The 20,495-nt window shown below is 37.6% G+C and overlaps 2 protein-coding genes across 7 annotated transcripts; one reads left to right on the top strand and one right to left on the bottom strand.

The window, feature by feature from the left end:
- Window positions 1-171: 171 nt before the first annotated feature.
- On the bottom strand, window positions 172-14,024 carry LOC132187120 (nucleotidyltransferase). Of its 6 annotated transcripts, none has more exons than XM_059601307.2 (9): window positions 12,910-14,024; window positions 11,988-12,176; window positions 8,110-8,202; window positions 7,822-8,004; window positions 7,635-7,737; window positions 7,363-7,539; window positions 2,256-4,723; window positions 972-1,546; window positions 172-761 (listed from the first exon to the last, which is right to left on the bottom strand). In XM_059601307.2, the coding sequence occupies exons 1-9, from the start codon at window positions 13,141-13,143 to the stop codon at window positions 596-598; spliced, it is 4,188 nt and encodes a 1,395-aa protein (XP_059457290.2). In that variant the 5' UTR covers window positions 13,144-14,024; the 3' UTR covers window positions 172-595. The 6 variants fall into 6 exon arrangements, with proteins under 6 accessions (XP_059457290.2, XP_059457291.2, XP_059457292.2 ...); XM_059601308.2 differs by having other exon boundaries at window positions 972-1,543; XM_059601309.2 differs by having other exon boundaries at window positions 12,890-13,126.
- A 3,030-nt stretch (window positions 14,025-17,054) lies between these two features.
- LOC132187119 (zinc finger CCCH domain-containing protein 1) lies at window positions 17,055-20,421 on the top strand. Its single transcript, XM_059601306.2, has 4 exons — window positions 17,055-17,193; window positions 18,304-18,371; window positions 18,491-19,323; window positions 20,089-20,421. The coding sequence occupies exons 2-4, from the start codon at window positions 18,335-18,337 to the stop codon at window positions 20,191-20,193; spliced, it is 975 nt and encodes a 324-aa protein (XP_059457289.1). The 5' UTR covers window positions 17,055-17,193; window positions 18,304-18,334; the 3' UTR covers window positions 20,194-20,421.
- Window positions 20,422-20,495: the final 74 nt, after the last annotated feature.

Here is a 20,495-nt window from a genome sequence, read left to right as displayed (position 1 = left end):
AAAATTGTAAACTTTCTCAGCTCCACAAATTTAAGAGAAACCATTTATTGAAGCCACAGCATCTCCAAAACGATCATTATCTTACCAAGTCTTGCCATGCGAAAACAAAAAAAAAAAAGAAAAGTTGTTGCCGTGTTAAGCACCAAACACACGCATACAAAGAAAGCACGATTGTTATAAGTGGAGAAGTGATCATTGAAAATTTGTCATCCAAACTAATCGCGATTACAGCGTTACTGATACAGATACACTATCTTGGATGAGATTTCATATAGGGGCTGCTACAGGAGCATATTAATCAAAAACCCTACATTGTGTGAAACAAAATCCTGACACAATAAATTTGTAACAAAGTAAAATCCCTAAGTTCTGAGCCTACGTGAGTTCCTACTTTAGTGGGGTTACAATGTATCTAAGCCTAAAATGATTTAGGAAAAAAAAAAAAAAACCCCTGATGGCCCTGACCTGCACCCTCGACAACGGCAGCCCTCTGGCATCCATGGAAACAGAGCACGTAATCACTTTGTATTCTACATACAAGCACCGGGCCAGCATGTACGGGTGACCTTTCCATGAGGAATATATTAAGAAAAAATCATCTAACCAGACAATCAAACTCTTCCTCAATCATTGCATCCCTGGCTCGGTTATGGGAGGGTTTCTCATCATAGTCCGTCCCACTATCATTCCCTCCCTGGTTTGGAAATGCCAGAGGCGGGAAATCCTCATCTTTCAACTGATAGTTCCACTGGGTCACCGATCTGTTAAATAATCAAAGGTCCCTGTTAAGATAATAAAGTCGACAGCATTATAAAACAATCCCAGTGATATAATAGGAAGCAACTGATGAAAATATTAAATAAACAATTTGCAAAAATTATATTAAGACATTAATTAATAGCATTAGAGACTTGATGCATTTTAGTGATGCTTTAAAAATCATTAGCTATCTTGGAGAAAGCACGAACTACCTCTGGATGTGGGGTGAAGAAGGCTGATCGGGTGAAGACTGTTGAGCAGAGACACCATGAATCTCAAATGCCCCACTCGATCGGCTTCCCTCATTTAGTTGTGATACTTCATTCACACCTGGGAAGCCCACTGGTCCAAGAGATCCAAACTCGAGCTGCTCAGCATGTGGCCCATAGCCAGTATTATTATCATACGGATACAGCATGACGAAGGGTGGCATAGTAGGCCCGTTTGATGACACCCCACTGGGGTTCATGGCTGGAAGTGGATACATTCCATATGTCACATTAGCAGGACCACTCTGCATAGGGTTTGAGCGAACTGGACCATTCTGAGAATGCTGTGAAGCAATTGAGTCATGTCTATGTGAGCCCCAAGGCCTGTCAGATCGGCTCTCACTTGCCGCCAACCGGTCTGATCTTGAGTTGGGCTTTTCGGCTTGGCGCCGCCCAGCAGCTCGCGACCTTGAGTTAGTGTTCCAGTTCCCTTCTCTATCACCATGGTGGTCACTTCTATCATAGCTGTAATTCCCCCGTCTGGAACTTGTAGAATGCCGGTCCAGAGCAGAAACCTTCTGAAGTAAATAAAATAACAAAATTAAACTTCCACAAATTGCAGTATCAATTAATAAAATTGTCAGCGATTTTAGGCTTGCTTGTATTAAATTAACCATTGGTAACCAACTGTGACCACAATCTACGGTCAGCAGAAACGAGCATTTCACACACACACACACAGGGACTGCTGGAACTAAATACTGCATATTTAACAAATTATGGGCATTAAGAATATAAAAGTATGAACCTGTCTGCTGCAGCTAAATGAAAAAATTGAAATATTAATTTTCAAACATAGGTTTATAAGTCATCACACCTCATGGCACCACTAATTCAGAACTTGACCAAGCAAAAAAGATGGGACTCTAAACTAATAAATAAAAACCAAAATATGCAAAAATCACTTCTCAATAGTTCCTCTACACGCCAGCTCTTATAACCTATCCACCAAAGGCGAAAGAACTATAAAATAGAGATGGATTAGGTGGCAGTATGTTTCTATGAAATTTTTTTTCACCTAATAAGCAGCAACAAGACTTCTCTCTCTCAACATCAGCTCAAAAATAACATGCACAAAACACTATCAAATGAAAGAAAAAACTCCAGACTTCCACTTCTACGTTTTATGCATCTTTTGTTCACAAAAGATCCAATACAAAGGACTGCAAAATAAAAAAGCAAAGAACCCGCTTAACAATGTGTTAGGGGTCTGGAAATTAGTCTTACAGGATTTGGCAGGTAGGTCCCAGTCCCACTACGTCTTGGTATTTCATCAACATAATGTTGGTAGACAGCAGCAGGTCTATTTGAAACAGGCTGGGGAGAAGCAACAGGAAAAATACGAGGCCCATAACTAATAAGCTGAGTGACAAGATTCATATTAGCTGAAAGTGGTCTTCCCGGACCATCCCATGGAACACGGCCCTGTAAATAGACAGGAGGCACCGCAAAAGGTGAAGGATAAATCATAGGTGCAGGATACCGTGAATTTTGGCAAAACCGCCCATATTGCAAATTTTGCCAATGGCTAGCAAAATCACTGTTGAGAATGTCAGCTTTGTGCTCTGATAGCTCAACAGGAGCAATCCTTCTAACAGAAATAGAAGTACTTGACACGTCAGGCTGATCAGGTACCTCAGATGAATCAAAATTCTGACTAGAATCACTGTTATCCAGACCCTCTTCCCCACTAAAATGGCTCGTTGATGCATCTGAATTTCCTGCCTGTGTTGGGAAATTGTATACTGGAAGCATTGTAACAAAAGGAACTGGTGGCCCGGTGGGATAAAAAGTAAAGGGAAGAACCCCAGAATCATCTGGAGCTCTTTGTCGTGAACCGTGACCTAAAAGTACTGGACCATTGGGTATCAGAGAATCTGATCCACTTGTCTGTGCTGACTCAAATCCAGGTATTTGATGGCTTGGAACATTTAAAGAAGCAGCGGATTGAGGTCCCATGCTTCTTTCTACCATTTCAGTGCCCGAGGTTGACAGTGGATTCCAGTCTCTGTTGTCATCATCTGCCTGAGTGGAGGAATGTTCAGACACACTCTTCCCTTTCACATGAACAGTAGATGGCACAGCAGAAGCAGCAGTTTTCCTACCCCGTTTTTCCCTTGACTTTGAGACCTTTGCTGATGATCCTTCCCAAGAACTCTCGGAAGAAGTTCTACTCCTCTGGGAATTAGGGGGCGCAGTAGGCAAGGATCTTGAACTTAAAGTTCTGTCATCATAGTAAACCTCATTTTCTATGTTATCATGATACTGGAAAGTATCATCATCTTCCCTCATTGACCCTCGGCTTTCCTTTGTAATCTCCTGTTGAACTCTTGTGGAGCTGCTGGAGTTAATCCGGGCTGAAGGAACAAAGTTATAACTAGCTGGAGCTGACTGTTGCTTGTCATCTGACCGAAGCGTTTCAAAACCTCCATTATCAACCTCAAACCCACCAGCAGAGCCCCTGTCCTGCTCATTCCAGAAATCATGATCAGATTCCCCCGGGTTCATTTCCACAGAACCAAAATTTTCATTACCAGGTTCAGTTGAATCTTCAGGATTTGAGCTTAATCCAATGCCAGGGAAATAGTGAGCTAATGGTGAAGGAAAACCTTGTGGAAATTGCATATTTGTGCCCCAAGGAGTCTCAATCAATGGAATATTTGCAGGAACCATCCCACCCAAATTTCTGTGAGCATATCCCATTGAAGCTAAAATGGAAGATGGGATAGGAAGTGGTAAGTGACCTGAAGCCATATTCAATGGAAGATGAACCTGTCCGTTAAAACCATGAGCCGTAGAAGATGCCAACATGTTCACAAGATCTTGCTCTTCTTGATGCATTCCCTGTGTCCCCAGAACAGAAGCAAACTCTTCACCCATGGCACCTGAGCCTGTCTCTTCATGGTAGCTATTGGAACCACTGTTTGAGTCAGCAGCAGCAGCATCTAGACTTTGACGGGATGATACATGCCTAAGAGATGAAGGATCATCGGTTCTAGTGCTATGGCTTGCCAAAATATCAGATTCTGGGTTCTTCCTCCTGCTATTATCCAACCTAGCAGAAGAGGTCTGGCTTTTTGCACTTTCTGGGGCTCTGCTACGTCTTCCTTGAGAAGAAACTTCACCATATGTGTCAGTAAGCTCAGGGCTAGAACGTGTCCTTGCAAAGACAAACCTGCCCTGGAGGTCATTCACCAAGTTATTGGGTTTAGAACTTTTCTGAACCTTGTCCACATGTGCACCTTGATTGGAACTGATTTCTCGTCTAATCTGATTAGATATCCTTGAGTTGTTTGAGTTGCCAAAACTCTTTTGGCTTGGAGTATGAGAGGCTGTAGAAACATCACTGGTTCTAGATGCACTTTCCAGGGAATGATTACCATGCTGAGAGGAAACACTATGTGAACCACGTGTTCCATCAACTCGAGTTTCACGACCAGAGGAAGAATCATTTCTTTGGCTACTTGAATTGCTCCTGAGACTCTCAGACCCATGTAACTGGTCTGGATTTGACAATTTCAAACGGCATAAGTCATTCCTTGGTGCATCAGGACGATGGCCACTGCCATGTCGGTCCCAAGTGTTCATAAAGAACTGATTTACTTCAAAAAAGAGGTCTTCTTTTGGGCAATCAAGTAACCTAGCCAGTCTTTTAGCCCCAAATGCAAAAGCACTGCGTATCCTAAAGAAGTTACCTGGAAAAGACATAAATTATCTGGTCTGTAAAAAGAGCTGAAAGGGGTAAAACTTAAGTACAAAGGTAACTATGTGCTTGTGTTATTATTGTATTAACTATTATCCATATGCACAATTAATTAATAACACAATATAGACAGGAGAGTATAAAAAATCCTGCATCCAAACAAAGGAAATGCATAAAAAAGAATTAACAAAATAAGTTTACACAGCTTTAAATCCATAAAAAGACATCTGTGTGAGTCCCGGCAATCTCTGAACATGAAGTGAACAGAATATATAGAGCAGACGCATAAGAAAATTCATAGTTTTATATATGCAGAACAGACATAGACAGTACGACCCTCACTCTTTAATAACTTGCACGCATATGTGCCTCCATAGTCCAGACTACTTATTAAACTGATTCACACATATGCATGCAATACAGGGGACATGAATGCATGCAACAAAGAGAGAACATAGGGTGTTAAAATTTGTGACGCAATGGCATGATCATTCATAAATTATGGCATTTTGAACAACGCACACATCTCCTATGTAATGAGCAAAATCAGTCCTAAGCCAATTGTACTCTACACCAAATGCAATGCAGAAGTATCACAGCTGTTGGCATAGGTATTTTTCTCCGACACTGAAATTAATCATAATTTTAACCCATTAAAGTCGGTGTGTGCTTGATATTAGTCCACTTCCTGATAGTTTAAGCTTTTAGGACTGAATGACTGATGGTTTCTAACATAATCTAAAAGCCAATTTTCAGGCCTATATGTGTGGGGAATGTCAATGTTAGCATGTCTGCTTGACATTCATTATTGACCCACTTCCCAACAGCCTAAACTTTTGGGATTGATAATTTCCAACGCCACTAATATTTGCAGTTCTCCTTAACAGGTTCAAATTTCCACATTACTATCAAAAGAAAGAAGAATTTCAGAATATTGACATGGATTGTACTACAACTTGACAGAATCTTATTCAGTAATTAACTATACGCCACTAATATTTGCAGTTCTCCTTAACAGGTTAAATTTTCCACATTACTATCAAAAGAAAGAAGAATTTCAGAATATTGACATGGATCATACGACGCCTTGACAGAACATAGATAAAACCCGTTCATGTGATCTTCTTCAGTAATTAACTAAAAAAACTTTAAGCTGCACTCTAAGCTTTTACTAAAAAACTGCAATCCTGCCCATATTTTTTCTTGATTACAAAGAAAACCTACTACGGAGCAAGCAGAGGTGTCAACTACCAGAAATGACCCTTTAAGCCAACCAACCACTTCAGGCCTCTCGAGCCACAGAAACACCGAAGATTTTCAATCAATTGGTCCAGGGGTCTGCGTGAAACTTTAGCAAAGGAACCATTTAGTTCTTTGAGCTGTCCAAGTAGATGAAAGTTTCAAAAAATAGAAGAAATATTCATTTAGTTTCTCATATTACCCTTATGTTTGAACTCACCTTATTTCAAATTTGAACCCATATTTCTTGGCTCATCTAAGGGCATTTTAAGAAGATTGATTGTTTGAGTAAATGTGTATCATTTGTGAATACTCTATGATGGAACAGAGGGAAGTTACAATCAATGAAACACTTCAAAAATAAAATAAAAATTGAAGTGTTTAGATCCCATCTTAAAACTGAGCCACGCCACAGTTTCTCGGTTTTTAAACATAGCTACAATATGTTAAATTGGTACAGAACAAGAAATATTATGGCAATCACAATATAAGTTAGAAATCAAGTCATCTAACAAAATCTGTGAATTCCAACTAGGACAATGAATCATCTAAACCAACCAACTCAACACAGACTTGTTATGTTGGACCTAAAAAACTAACTAATATTCGTCCAAAAATTTCAATCTCATTTTTAAATGTGCATTCCTTTTTGTTTTTTTCTTTTTTTTGATAAGTACTCACATTTTGGTAATAGTAAAATAAATTTGTTAAGAATTTAGCTGCTTAAAATTTGAAGGAAACCATGGAGTGCTGGCTCCCTCCAATCGAGATCAGTACCTCTTTCTTGGGACTATGCAAAATAACCTTTTTCCCTTCTTTTTTTTTTTTTTTTTGCATTCCTTAGTTCCATATAAAAATTTGAAAATTCCAAAAAATAAAAGGTGAGAGAAGAATTGTGTAATAGAAATAACTATGGAAAATAATAAGGTAATAGTACATGTAAGAATGATTCACTTTTCAAGTAAGACCAGGTTACAAAATCAATAGAACAACTTCCATCTTACCAAGTTATTGGGAAAATTATCACGTGGATATAAAACAAACTTATATCCAATAAAATCAACCTACATGCACCAGCAGCAACATATAAACCTCTTTGCTGCTGATTCAAAAATTTGCCAAAGCTGACCAGAACAAAATGAATGATGAGAAACTTGTTCTAAGTAGGTATTTAGTACAGAGGTTGGTGCATAGTTGATACCAAACAAATAAAGAACCAAAATATATTATGTATGTTCAAGGATCCAGCAGCAGGTAATAATCAGCAACCACACATGTACCAGAGGCATGAACAGATGCGGTCAACAAACAAAAAGAAAATACTCAAAAGACCCCAAGAAAACATCTTAAAAACAGTTAATTAGAAGTGTACTAGGTTTAGAATTTATCTACCTTTACTGACACTACGTCCAAGATTGTTGTTTATACGCAACGGATCAATTACATTAAAATGTTTGGAAACAAAGGGTTGCCCTTCTAGACCGCCAGGGGAAACAGCATACGCTCTGCTACATTCTCGAAACCCTTTGGTCAGTAGTAACTCTACACCATTTTTTCGAGGAGATTCAGCTGCAATTATTCCCAATAAAGAAAAATTAATTGGTAAAATATGGGTTTGCTCAATAAAGTATTAACACAAGAATCTTGAAGCAAATTATATACACCTGTTACATCTGGAAGTGAACTTGTGGGTACAGGACCCCATAGACTAACACAAAAATTGTCCCAATCAAACTTACTAAAGAACTCCAGAAAACGATAGAGGACCTGCGCGTGCAAAGAAAAAAAAAATTCCAGAAGGACGGATAAAGAATTACAAAAAAAATAAGTTTTGAAACTAAATGCAGTCACCTCAAGTGGTCCAGCAAAGGAATTATTGAAGACGTGAAATATGTACAGAACCAAGGTTTCCAAAGCATAAGTTGAGATAAGCCCGTGGTGAGCACCCAGGATCCGGCTCTCGTAGTAACACCAGGCCTTTATCAATATAATGCTACGCTTGAACAAATGGTTCTGATTTATCAAATTATCAACCTAAAGAAGCAAAAACTACAATTCAGTGAAGAGACACGGACATCACCATGGTTCTATTTTTCCAAGGAGAGAATTAGTGTAAGGTTTCCAAAATGCAGTACTCACCTGCTCAAGGAAACAAAGAGTGCACAACCCTCCAAGCTGGTTGGATGATATGTCTACCACGATATTTTCCACAAGACACTTTATTATCTTCACCTGAAAATACATGAAGAAAAAATAAGAAATTACCATCAGAGAAGAACCTTATAGCCAAAATTTGAAGTATTGTATTTTATAGGTTATAAGCACATAATCTAAAGCTATATGAAAAAATATTTTTTTAACAAAAAAAGAAAGCAACTACTACAAACAACAGTAACAATTACAACGACAACTGCAGGAAATTATACCACCTTGTAAGTAAGAAAGCTTAGAAGTGGCGGAAAAGTGAAAAATAACTTAACAGCCTAGAGTTGATCTCTTCGTATGTATCTCAATAAGAAACAAAACATAAATCCTAAACCCTAAACCAAAATGTGTAGAGGTATTCCCTAGGGACATACATGGCAAGGATGACAAGCATCCTAGAAGTAAAGGCAACTAAAGGGGTTTGGTTAAGGGTTCCTTGTTGATAGGGAAATTTCTTTTTTTGGAAAGTGTTGTTGAATGGGAAAATTATAATAGAAGGCATCAATCAACTGATTTCTCATAGTTAATTTGTGTAGTTATAGGCATCTTAGGTAAGACAGTATTAGTAAAAGCACCTTATCCTCATGTTGTCCAAACTTTTACAACACGCTCAACAATAATGGGTCTGAAAAGAATGAAACCTTTCATTATGTAGTTTCCAACAAATGATGCAAAATGCACATTAAAAAAAAAGGTTCCAAAGAGCAATTGGTTTCAACACACTCATTAATTGTTGTTCCTATTTCTGTAACAACCCAAAGAAAACACTAGCCCATCTACGTTATTACTCCAAAAGGGAGTAATGCTATATGTAGAAATTTTATCCCCCTTTTATCCCCTCAAAGGTGATGTTACTCCTCTAAAAGAACTAGTCAAGTTACAATTGCAGTTTTCTAAAATTACTAACAAAGTCCAATCTCGCCTAGTAAGAAACCAATGTGGAACCTAATACTCATAAACATCTTTATAATCAACACCACTCAATGACTCAATGTAGACATTCCATATTCCAATTGTGGGGCTAACTTTTGGGGATGTCACAATCTCCCTCACTCAAATCTCTTACGTCCTCACCAGGGCCCACGATATGCAATGCATCAACGCCACATGGTGTTACTAAATTGTTTTGATATTATTTATAACCCAGAAAAAGCGTTAGTTAACCACATTTATACTATCACTCCAAAAGGACTAGACAAGTTACAATTTGAGCTCTTTAAAATCACTTATAAAGCTCAATCTCACCTAGTAATGAACCAATGTGGGAATTAATACTCATAAGCACCTTAATAATCCACCCACTCAATGGGGCAATCAATCTTCCCAATGGGGCAATCAACTTTTTAGGGTTTCACAATTTCCCAAAATTTTGTCATAGATTTTTTTGATAAGTAATCAAGATGTATATAAAAAGCGTAAGGTGCCCCAAATACACAAAAAATATACAAGAAAAAACACCTAGCTAGAAGAAGAAGAAAAACAATAAAATCATGAAAATTAAGTACAAACGTGGATACAAAAGCCATTGTTTGAAGATAAATAGTATGGAAGAAAAAAGATATAAGCTCTTCCAACATCATCACGTTGTAACACCTTGGTTTTACATTGATAAGATGAGTAGCCCACATAAAGTTGGTGGTTTATAAAGACACTCGTTGATATAAAGTCTCACATTCCTTAAGGGGTGAATTTATAAGTGTTTTACAGAAACTCTGAATTTACTAGTCTTTTTGCAGTGATAACATAGATATGGCCAACACTTCTCATGGGTAGTTGCACTCACGATCCTCAAAACTCCTATCGTTCTTTTCTCTCCAAATACAGCACCATCTTCCATATAGTGACACTCTTGAGTGCTACCAACAAGTAAGCAAATCAACAACTCGTCTAGGTATAACCCAAGATAACCCGAAGCAGTTAAAAAACACATTCCATTAGGCTCAATTAACCTCACAATGAAGAAGGGGATGGTCCACGGGCTCCCCATTTTTTTACACATACAACACTTGTCAATCACAATAACATTTTGCTTCCTAAGGCTGTCCATAGTAATAATATTTCCTAGGGCAGCCGACCAAACAAAGGAAGCCACCCTCGAGAGAGCTTTAGCCCACCAAATACTCTTGCAAGGGAAAATGAGAGCCTTCACTACAACCCAAGATATTGTAAAAGGATTTGACATCAAACAATCCACTCTTTTGGAAAAAGCCCACCAAATCTTATCCTCACCTTCCCGTCTCACTCTAACTGAATACAACAAATTGTAGAACGAGGTGAAGATATCTACCTCACAATCATGAGCCGTTCTAGCAAAGCGTACATTCTACTGATTGGAGCCACCAAAAATACCAAGTGAGGCGCTACAGAAGCATCATTCACACAAGTGATGCCATATAAAACCAGAAAGTCTTCCTTTAGGGTCTTGTCTCCACACAATATATCATGCTAAAAACTAACCTTGGAGCCGTCTCCCACCACAAATCTAGTATAACGTAAAAACTTCCCTCAACCCCTCCTAATATTCTTCTATAACCCCTATGAGGCTTGTTATAACACTACCTGCCCCACGAGGCTCATTATAACACCAACTGCCCCACACACTGCCAAATTTGGAGTCCACCACGACTCTCCACCAAACCTTTCTTTCATGCCTATAACTCATAGGCATTTACCTAAGACAGCACAATTGAACAATAACAAGTTTCGAACCCCCAAACCTCCCTCAATGATCGAAGAGCAAACCTTGGACCAACTTAACATGTGAAATTTAAATTCTTCGCCTAGCCCACCCCATAAGAAATCTTGTTGGATCTTTTTAATATGGTTTGCAACACCCACAAGGAGAGGGAATAGGGACATGAAGTATGTGGGCAAGTTGGAAAGTGTACTCTTAATAAGGGTAACCCTACCACATTTTGACTACATTCTTTTCCAACTAGCCAACCAAAGTTCTATCTTTTCAATAACACCGTTCCAAATAAACTTGGCCTTATAGGAGTCCCCTATTGGAAGACCAAGAAACTCCAAAGATAACGTCATATATAGCACCACTTCAAGAAGCATAGAATATAAATCTTCACAAAAAGCTTCTATTAATGATTTACTTTATACTCTATATTATCTATAGATGTTACAGCTTTTTATGGGGGTTGTTTTGAGGGTGTTTGGGTGGGTTTGCTAGGGTTTTTCTATAGGTTAGCTTTGGCTCCCCTTTGTATACTCCCTGTGTAATTAGGGGCGTCACACACTTTTCTCTCTTTTTAATAAAACTTCTTATTACTTATCAAAAAATATAGATGTTACAGCTTTCTTACACTCCTCGCAGCACACCTTATATGTTAGTAGCCCTTATTGAAAAGTTCACGTCTCATCAACATTCCTCTACAATCATGATTTAATCATTTTGTTTTATGAAGAGGAACCCCTTCAAGGCAGGCAACTTCATGAACTCACTATTGTCAGGTAAACCTCAGACTCGTGCAAAGCACCCCCTCAACAAGGATTGGGTAATACTCCGGCTTCTCCAGCAATGTAGCCCCAAAGAATTGTTTGCACCCAAGGAGATTTGAACCATAGACTTGATAGAAATGCCACCAAGACCAAGGCCCTTACCACTTGAGCCAACTCCTTGGAGTTAAAGTGGAAAGGAAGAGGTACTATTATTTTTATTTAATTCAACATTTAAAATGGAAAGTTACACCATCCATTGCACCCAAAAAGTAGTTAAAGTAGACCCCTATATACCAAAACGTTGTTGGTCCAAGAAGGTCCAAGAATTGTAAAGACATATAAGAATACTGAGAGGGGCATACTTCTGCCTGAATGTACTGGACTTCTTTTACACGGAATTCAGCATTCTCATTCTTCTCCTCTCTCTCTAGCATATCACGAACCTGGTGAGCCCATGTTTCCTTCAAATTTTGATTCTCACTGAAGGCTGATAAGTCAATGTCTCCATCAGGCAAATAAGTCTTGAGGGGCACAGACCCAAAAGTGAACACCTGCAGACAAAAATAATAATCCAAAGATTCATAACAAGGAAGAGTGTGATAACAATATAAAACATGAAGATGGTGCACTTATACTCTACTAAAATAAGTGAACAAAACAACTATGTATTGCATAACCATGAACAGAGGTCAAGAAAAAAAAATGAAATCAAGCCTACTACCACCATTTATAATTCCCCAGAAAAATAGTCTCACAATTGGACTCAATCCAAGGTCAAATCCATAGAAATCTCCCAAAATAATTAACAAGTCCCTTCTTAGCTCTTCCTACCTCAGATCAAAAGATCCATGGCTGTCCCCTTGTGCCTTTAGAGCCTTCAGCCAATCACCTGTTACTACTCATTTTTATTACTTTTCAAAGGCTACGCTCACTCTAATTTTCTCTTTTTGAATGCAACTTACCTATCACAACCATACTCATCCATCCAACTTCTCCCATTGGATCAATAGCAAGCCATCATCTTCTCTACTTATAATAATCGAACCAGCATTACAATTCACAAAAAATTCTTCATCCATAGTAAAGACATAATAATTCGTTTCAGAACTACATGACCATCATATCAACTACATGTAAATAACAACAATGCATAATTTTTGAAGACTGACATAAACTACTTATGCATTTGCGCAAGTATATGTAAGCATGTATGTTTCTCTTCTGCAGGCTTTCAAAGCTTCCTTAAGTCAGAGAACATGGTTACATTAGGGGTACATGCCCCACCTGGCAGGGAAAGCACTTCATGATCAGCCGCTGCACATAATCCGCAACCGCAATTCGGCGCTCTTCGGACAGCGGGTTGGGCTGAATGCAGGCGATAAGCTCTGCAGTCCTCTCCTCTGCCCTCGACCATTGCTCTGAGTCAAGCTCTCGCATCACAGAGGCCGCTTCATCGGGCAACAGGCCGTTCGGAAATAGTCCACTTGGTGGCTGAGCCCACCCCTCATGTTCGCCCATGCAAGCCTAGGCTTTCTCCCCCGCCCAAAAACCCTTAACAACAACTATATCTTCTTCCACCCAAACCAACAAAAAAAAAAGGTTACAAACAAAACCAGATATCAAACGCAAAAGATGTAGCCTTAGAAGTGGATACAACGAGACCCAAGAATTCGACAGTTTATCCAATTTGCTAACAGTTTTGCTTATAAAGGAAACTTTCAGACCGCAGCAAATTGGCCCAGGTAGGCTTTCTAAAAAATGGTAAGTACCGTAAATACCACCAAAAATTATGGACGTCTCAGGAAAAGATCACCAACATAGAACCCTAAACAATTTCAGGGAGTACCACTTTATACAAAAATATAATCCCAAAAAGAAAATAAAAGTATGTATGACTGTTTTCTCGATAAACTAAAATTTAATTAAATCTACAAGTTCGACAACGACGAAACCCTAGAAAAAGCAACAGGGAAACCCTAAAGGGCAAGAAAAAGAAAACTGAAAAATCGAATAGGGGTGAGATTATCAAAACCCCACAAGAGACAAAAGCTGATTAATCCCAATAATGGTGGAGTGTCGGCGAATCAATAATGGAAGCTATAAGATGAGCGCGGTGATCGACGAAGAGAGGCCAATTTGCAAATGCGGGAAGGGATGCTGTGGCGCTATGGGAAATGGAAGAATGATGGGGGACGTGGATTGAAAACTAGGTTTTGCGAGGATAGTCTGAGGGCGTTTGGGAACGAGAAAAGGGATTGAGGAGGCGAGCGAGAGAGGTTATTGACGTTAATGGAGTTCTGCGCATTTGGAGAGGGGCTTTGAAATGGAAAACTTATTGACAAGGGAGAGGACGATAGATTAGAATCTCATAGAGAGAGAGACAGAAAGAAAGAGAGAGAGAGTAGCAGAGAAATAATTTTTTTTAAAAAAAAAAATGAGAATGATTTTGCAGTTTTACCTAATGGGCCGGACTGATAATCTCTCACATGGTTTTTGCTTTAGATCTCTGGTGAAATGGACCTTGCCCGTTGAATAAACAGAAAATCATCACAGGACTTTGCTTATAGGAAATTATTTGAGAATATAGATTTTTATTGCGAGAGTTGTAAGAAATACCATTGCACATTTGGAAATAAACCAACGGTAGAGTTCACCATGCCTAATTTCATCCTTTTGTCAATTTTCATTTTGCATTGGAAAAATCTTTGGAGTACACAATTACATTTTTTCCTACAAACACAATTTGTATGTACTGTTAAGTCAGTTATAATCTAATTTAATTGTTTATTGACTGACGTGGCAAGCATTCCATTAACTTATAAATTGATGTGACAGTCAACGTAGTAGTATCACGTCTGCTACAATCAATTTTAATTGTCTAGTAACTGACTTGGTAAGTGTAACGTAGGCTATCATGTCAGTTTATAAAAGACTTGTAATAAAAATTGCAGTACTTCTAACATTTAGATAAGAGTAATGTCATAACTACATTTGTATTCTACAAATATCTTACAATACTAACATAACCGTCTCAATCAACCTTTATTTATTTATTTTTTTTAACAGTGATTGATTTAAAGGTTGATTGAGACCGGGTATATTCTTGATTAACATTTTAATGATTAACATGCATAAATAATTGATTAATCGTGAAGTAAGACAAATAATTAAGTCATTAATAGTAATAATACTTTTTTTTTGTTAGTCCACCATAATTTGGATAGAGTTTTGCATTTCAAACAATCATATTCATAAATTACTTATGATTTGTTGAACCCAACAACTTGGTTAATTACAACAAAAAGCCGTACGAAACTAATATTTGTTTTGTATTCAAGGAGAACAAACGTTTTTTATTTTCTAAAAAGTATTTTGAGTTTGTTTAATAATACTTTTTAAAATGTGTTTTTTAGTTATTGGTTGAAAGAATATTATGTTGTGACATAAATTCAAATAGACTCTACTCTCTATAACCCTAATCAGGTCCACAATGGAGATCAAACATCAGCCATACATCTCTATAAGGTTATTTATCTTGAGCTCACTAGCAGGGTAGGGAGAGGGTGAAAGGGGAAATTGCCCCTCCTGACTTAAAAAAAAGAAAAAAATTTACTTTATTAAATTTGGAGAACTACTTTTAAAATTAGTCAAAAATCAAACTTTATATATATAATTTTTTTACTTTAGTTAAATATTATTATTTTATTAGTTTTAAACCAATCAAGACGGAAGAGGGTAAAAAATAGACTTAAAAATTTATAACACTTTAGCTTTTTGACTCTTGAAATGTAAGGAGCACTCGTAATGGAGTAGCTATTTTGCACTTTTATGCAAAACGGTTAAGCAAATTAGTAAAAAAAATAAAAAATAAAAAAATCCAAAATACATTTTTGACCCATGTGTAAACTGTAAATGAATTTAATTTTTGAGAGCCTCTATGATCCGGTCTGTCTGCAAACTCCCCATTTTACAGCACCCAATCCCTATATGACACCTTATCAATTTAAGAAAATTGCAAATAACCAAAGTGAGAAAAAAAAGCAAATCAAAGTGAAAAACAATACCAAAAATAACCTTGGCCGCCAAAACCACGAGACTCGCGGCGTGGGTTTGGCGTGCCCCACCTGAAAACCAAGATGACCAGCCTCAAAACCAGCTTCAAAACTGTCGTGACCCGCTTCAAAACCCAATTCTAATGCCTCAAAACCCGATTTTTAATGCCTTAAAATCTTGTTTCTAATGCCTCAAAACTCGTTTTTGGATTCAAAACTAAAATTTAGAGGTGAAAAGTTAACAATTTAAAGATTTTATCACTTGAAAGGCCGAAAAAATATAACTCCAACACCAAAGAAACATTGGAGAAGATGACCCACGGGTCTAGCCGTAACTTGCCCACGGGTCTATGTGACCCCTCATCCAGCAATAGGGGTGTCAAAAATAATCGGGAAACCGGAACCGGGACTGGAAAACCGGGAAACCGAGGACCGGTTCTGGTTCCGGTTGCCAAAAAAAAAAAAAACCGGGACCCCGGTTCCGGTCCCGATTTTTGGCACCCAGTAAAAACCGGGAAAACCGGAACCGGGTCTTATTTTATATATATATATATATATATATTGTCTTTGTAATATGTTTGTAAACTATTTTTATTGTGAGTGTATTTCTTTTGATTGGTAGATTATTTAAATACTTGTTTTATTTTTTATTTTTTTGGGTTTTGAATTGTTGTAGTAAGGGGTATTTATTTCTTGTGCATGTTGGTTTGTTTACATACTTGTTTTTACTTTTTATTGTTTTAATGTTTTATTTATGTATCTAATTTAAAATGATTTTTAGGGTATTTAAAAAAATTTGATTTTTTATTTCTAAGGCTCATATAGGCAAAAACATTGATTTTTTTATGATTTTTAGGCTTTTTTAAGTTTATTTTTTAATTATTTGGAACAATCACAATAAAACCTTTTTAATTTAGACAAAAAGATTAATAGCTTTTTTTTTTAAATGAGCTAACTTATGAAAAAAATAATGGGCTTATTTTAGGTATTGGGCCTAAAATAAGCCCAAAACACTAATTTTTTTTCAAAAATCGATTATCGGACCGGGTAAAACCGGAACCGGCCGAGAACCGGAACCCTGGTTAACCGGGGTCCCGATTCCAGTTCCAATTTTGGCCAAAAATCGGGAAACCGGACCGAGTTAACACCCCTATCCAGCAACAAAAATGAGTTCAAATATGGTGGGTAGGGGTGAATGATATTTTTGTGAATTTTTTTAGTTTTTGCTTATGTGTCGCTTTGTGATTGGAGGGTATAAAAGTTGCCATTTAAGGCTCATCCGTAACAAAGTTAAACTCCTAATTTTTTAATATTTGTCTGTCCCACTCTTTCCCACTCCCTCTCGAATTAGATCCTCTCTCTTCCCGAAACTTTTTCCTTTTATTTATTTTTTGACCTTTTATTTCTTCCTCCTCTCCCGTTTCTCTTATCTCTCTCTCGGCGGACAGCATTGTGAAGCCTCCCTCTCTCTATCACGGCGGAAGCGTGATCCGTCGTTCTTTCTCAGCCGGTGAGGGTAAGCTCCTCTCTCTCTCTCTCTCTCCCTCTCCCGTTGTAACCCATCCCTTCCCCTGTCCCCCCTTCTTGTTGGAGAGATGGGGTATCCACTCTCTCTCGTTTGTTTCGATTCTTGTAGGCGAGATGGGGTATCCATAAACCCCATATTTTTCAGAGAGAATTGATAAATAGATATGGGTGAGGCCGAGAGTGGATAAATTGCGGTTTTGTGGGAATGCAATTTCTGGGTATGTGATAGATTTGTAGCTGGTTTGTTGTGGAATTAGGTTTTCTGTCATTATTAATTCAACAATATCTTTCTGTTAGCTCTCAGTATGCCCTGAATTTCCCCAATGCTTCTGGAAACTATTTTGGATGACGACTATATGGATGACCAGCCAATTCGCATATTGCATGCTTTCATAATTCCATCTTCATTATCTTAATTGCACATTTGCTAAATTGGAGATCTCGGCTATAATTGTTTCTGAACCTGTCAACTTGACCGCCTGGAACGTAGAATATCTACTTGAGTAGATTGATAGCTGAATTCACAATAGAGGATTTGATAAATGGAATAATGTCTCTGATATCTGAATTCACATACGACAGACTTGATAAATGGAATATGTACTTGAGTAGATTGATAGCTGAATTGACATATAATTGTTGCTATGACTAACTACTGTTTAGCTGATGATAGACAGACCTGTAATCATATTGTAAATAGTTAACACTATTACTGCTATGACATTATGTTCCTAATTTGCAGAAACTTTCCGTTTTAGCTTGAATCAGTTGCATAAAAGTATAAAAAAAAATCAAGTTGCATCAGGATTATTATGAGAATATTCTTTTTTTTCAATTTTCAATAAAAAAAATATTTCATTGACATTATTATGATACATTATTTTGAATTATGCATGCTCTTCTGTGTTGCTGATGTGTGCTCCCGTGTGTATTGAAAAATCCTTGTTCAATTTTTAAAATCTGGACCTTCTTGTGATGGACACTTTCTTTGTTGGTTATGTTCTTTTATGTTAGATCTCATTTGCAGTATTTTATATTCTTTTGATTTGTGAAGGATTACTAAGTTTAGGACTGACACTGTCTACGTTACTATTTTCAGGAATTCCTACCTTAGCCTTTTCTCTTATTAAATGGCCGATTCGAGTGAAAATCAACAACCTGAACAAGGTATAATTCTTTCTTTTATATCCCCTTCTTTGTTTGCATTTTCACCATTTGGATTCTGTTGTTCCCTTTTGTTTTGTGTTTATTGGCTTTTATCATTCCATTGATATATCTATTCTTAGTCTGCAATTTCTTCAGAAAGCCATCAAGAAATAAAAACATCAGAAAACGAACAGTTGATGAAGACGAAGAGGAGGATTCAAAAACTGAAGGCTCATTCTTACATAGTCAGAAGAAAACCTTAAAGGCTGACAATAAGCTGTATTTTTCTACTGGATCTTCTAAGAACAATACGTCTGCTGAAGCAAAAAGAGAATCTGAAAACACTGTTTTTCAGTTCGAGTCTTCTAAGGAAATTCAAGTTGAACATGATAGCAGAGCAACAGCAACTTTGGAAACAGAGACTGAGTTCTCAAAAGATAATCGAGCATTCCGTGAGAAAGCTCTTAAGCAGGCAGAGGCGGCTTTGAAAGGGAAAGGAAAGAGCTCTGGAGATGGCAAGTTGTATAAAGGGATCCATGGATATACTGATTACAAGGCGGGGTTCCGAAGAGAGCAAACAATTTCCAGTGAGAAAGCTGGTGGGGCACATGGGCCTTTGAGGGCTTCTGCTCACATTAGAGTTTCGGCAAGATTTGATTATCAGCCAGATATATGTAAGGATTACAAAGAGACTGGTTACTGTGGGTATGGAGATTCATGTAAGTTTATGCATGATCGGGGGGATTACAAGTCTGGATGGCAGATGGAGAAGGAGTGGGATGAAGCAGAGAAAGCAAGAAAGAGAAATCTGGCTTTGGGAATAGATGATGTGGATGATGGGGGTGTAGACCCTGGCGACGAAGATGATGATGATGATTCGTTGCCCTTTGCATGTTTCATTTGTAGGCAGCCTTTTGTTGATCCTGTAGTAACCAAGTGCAAGCACTATTTCTGTGAGCATTGCGCATTAAAGGTAATCCCTTCTATATCAACTTATTAATTCTGTTGCATGATCAGTTTACTATTTGTGGATATATGATGGCTTTGGCACAAACATTTTAAAAAAAGAAAGGAACAAAAAATTGAGTCATATAACAGGAAAAAGGCAGCCCTTTTATATTTTAAAATGAAGAGCAAGTTGTAGTTTATTAAACATGACAGATCATAGGCCTGCTAAAAAGGTTTATCACCATGTTGTCCCTCAGTTCTAGTAGCACACACATGCTCGCTTATGTACGCATGTAAAATCACTAAATCTGTAGATCAGGAGTTCTGCCATGTATTTTCTGTAACAAGTAGTTTTAAGTCCAATTTATTGGAGAATGGAATTTTAGGTTTGTTAGTTTCTTTGGGATTTCAATTTTTAGGCTGATTACTTGTCGAGTTCAAGCCATCCATGCTCCACAAAATGTCGAGTCTGTAACTTTAGGCACTTGATACAAATGTTTGTTGGGTCTATCAAATCTTTGTGGGAATAGGGTCCCAGGACCTCCAATTAACTGATTCGATAAATATTTTACTAGGAATTTGTAGCAAAATTGATTGCACAGCTGATGCAGGAGCTATTAGCAAACTGCATTATAAAGATGTACATCACTTATGTGTCTTTTTATTTGCTTTTGTTCTGCGCTTGAGGATAATGGAGTATGTCATTTAAAACATGTCTGTCTGGTTATTTTTTTGCCAATCTCTCCTTCATTTTACAGTGTAATCTAACTCAGGTTCATTTCATTTTCAGCATCATTCAAAGAACAAGAAATGCTTTGTTTGCAATCAGCCCACTCTTGGCATTTTCAATACAGCTCAAGAAATACGCAAAAGGATGGCTGCGGAGGGTAAATAATGGTCTCAGTGGCTCGTCATGATCGTTATTGTGTAGCACTTTTTTTCCTTAGCTCTCTTTTAGTGTTGTTGGAATTTTTTCTATTTTTTATTAGTGAGTTTTGAAAGAGGAATTTCAATTGTGTCTCTTGTATGTATATGTGCGATGCCTTTGGCAAATTCTCAATGAATCGATTATTACCTTCAAGAAATTAAAAAAGGATCTTGGATGCTGGTAAGCTGCCTGCCATAGCTTTCTTTTCTCTTCTTTTCTTGTTTGGGTAAGTGGCATGCTATAGCTTTGAGCAAGGATGTATTAGAAAT

Source organism: Corylus avellana, chromosome 6 (genome assembly GCF_965113065.1).
Source record: "Corylus avellana chromosome 6, dhCorAvel1.hap1.2, whole genome shotgun sequence".
NCBI classification, from domain to species: Eukaryota; Viridiplantae; Streptophyta; class Magnoliopsida; order Fagales; family Betulaceae; genus Corylus; species Corylus avellana.
This window is presented reverse-complemented; position numbering and strand designations above follow the sequence as displayed.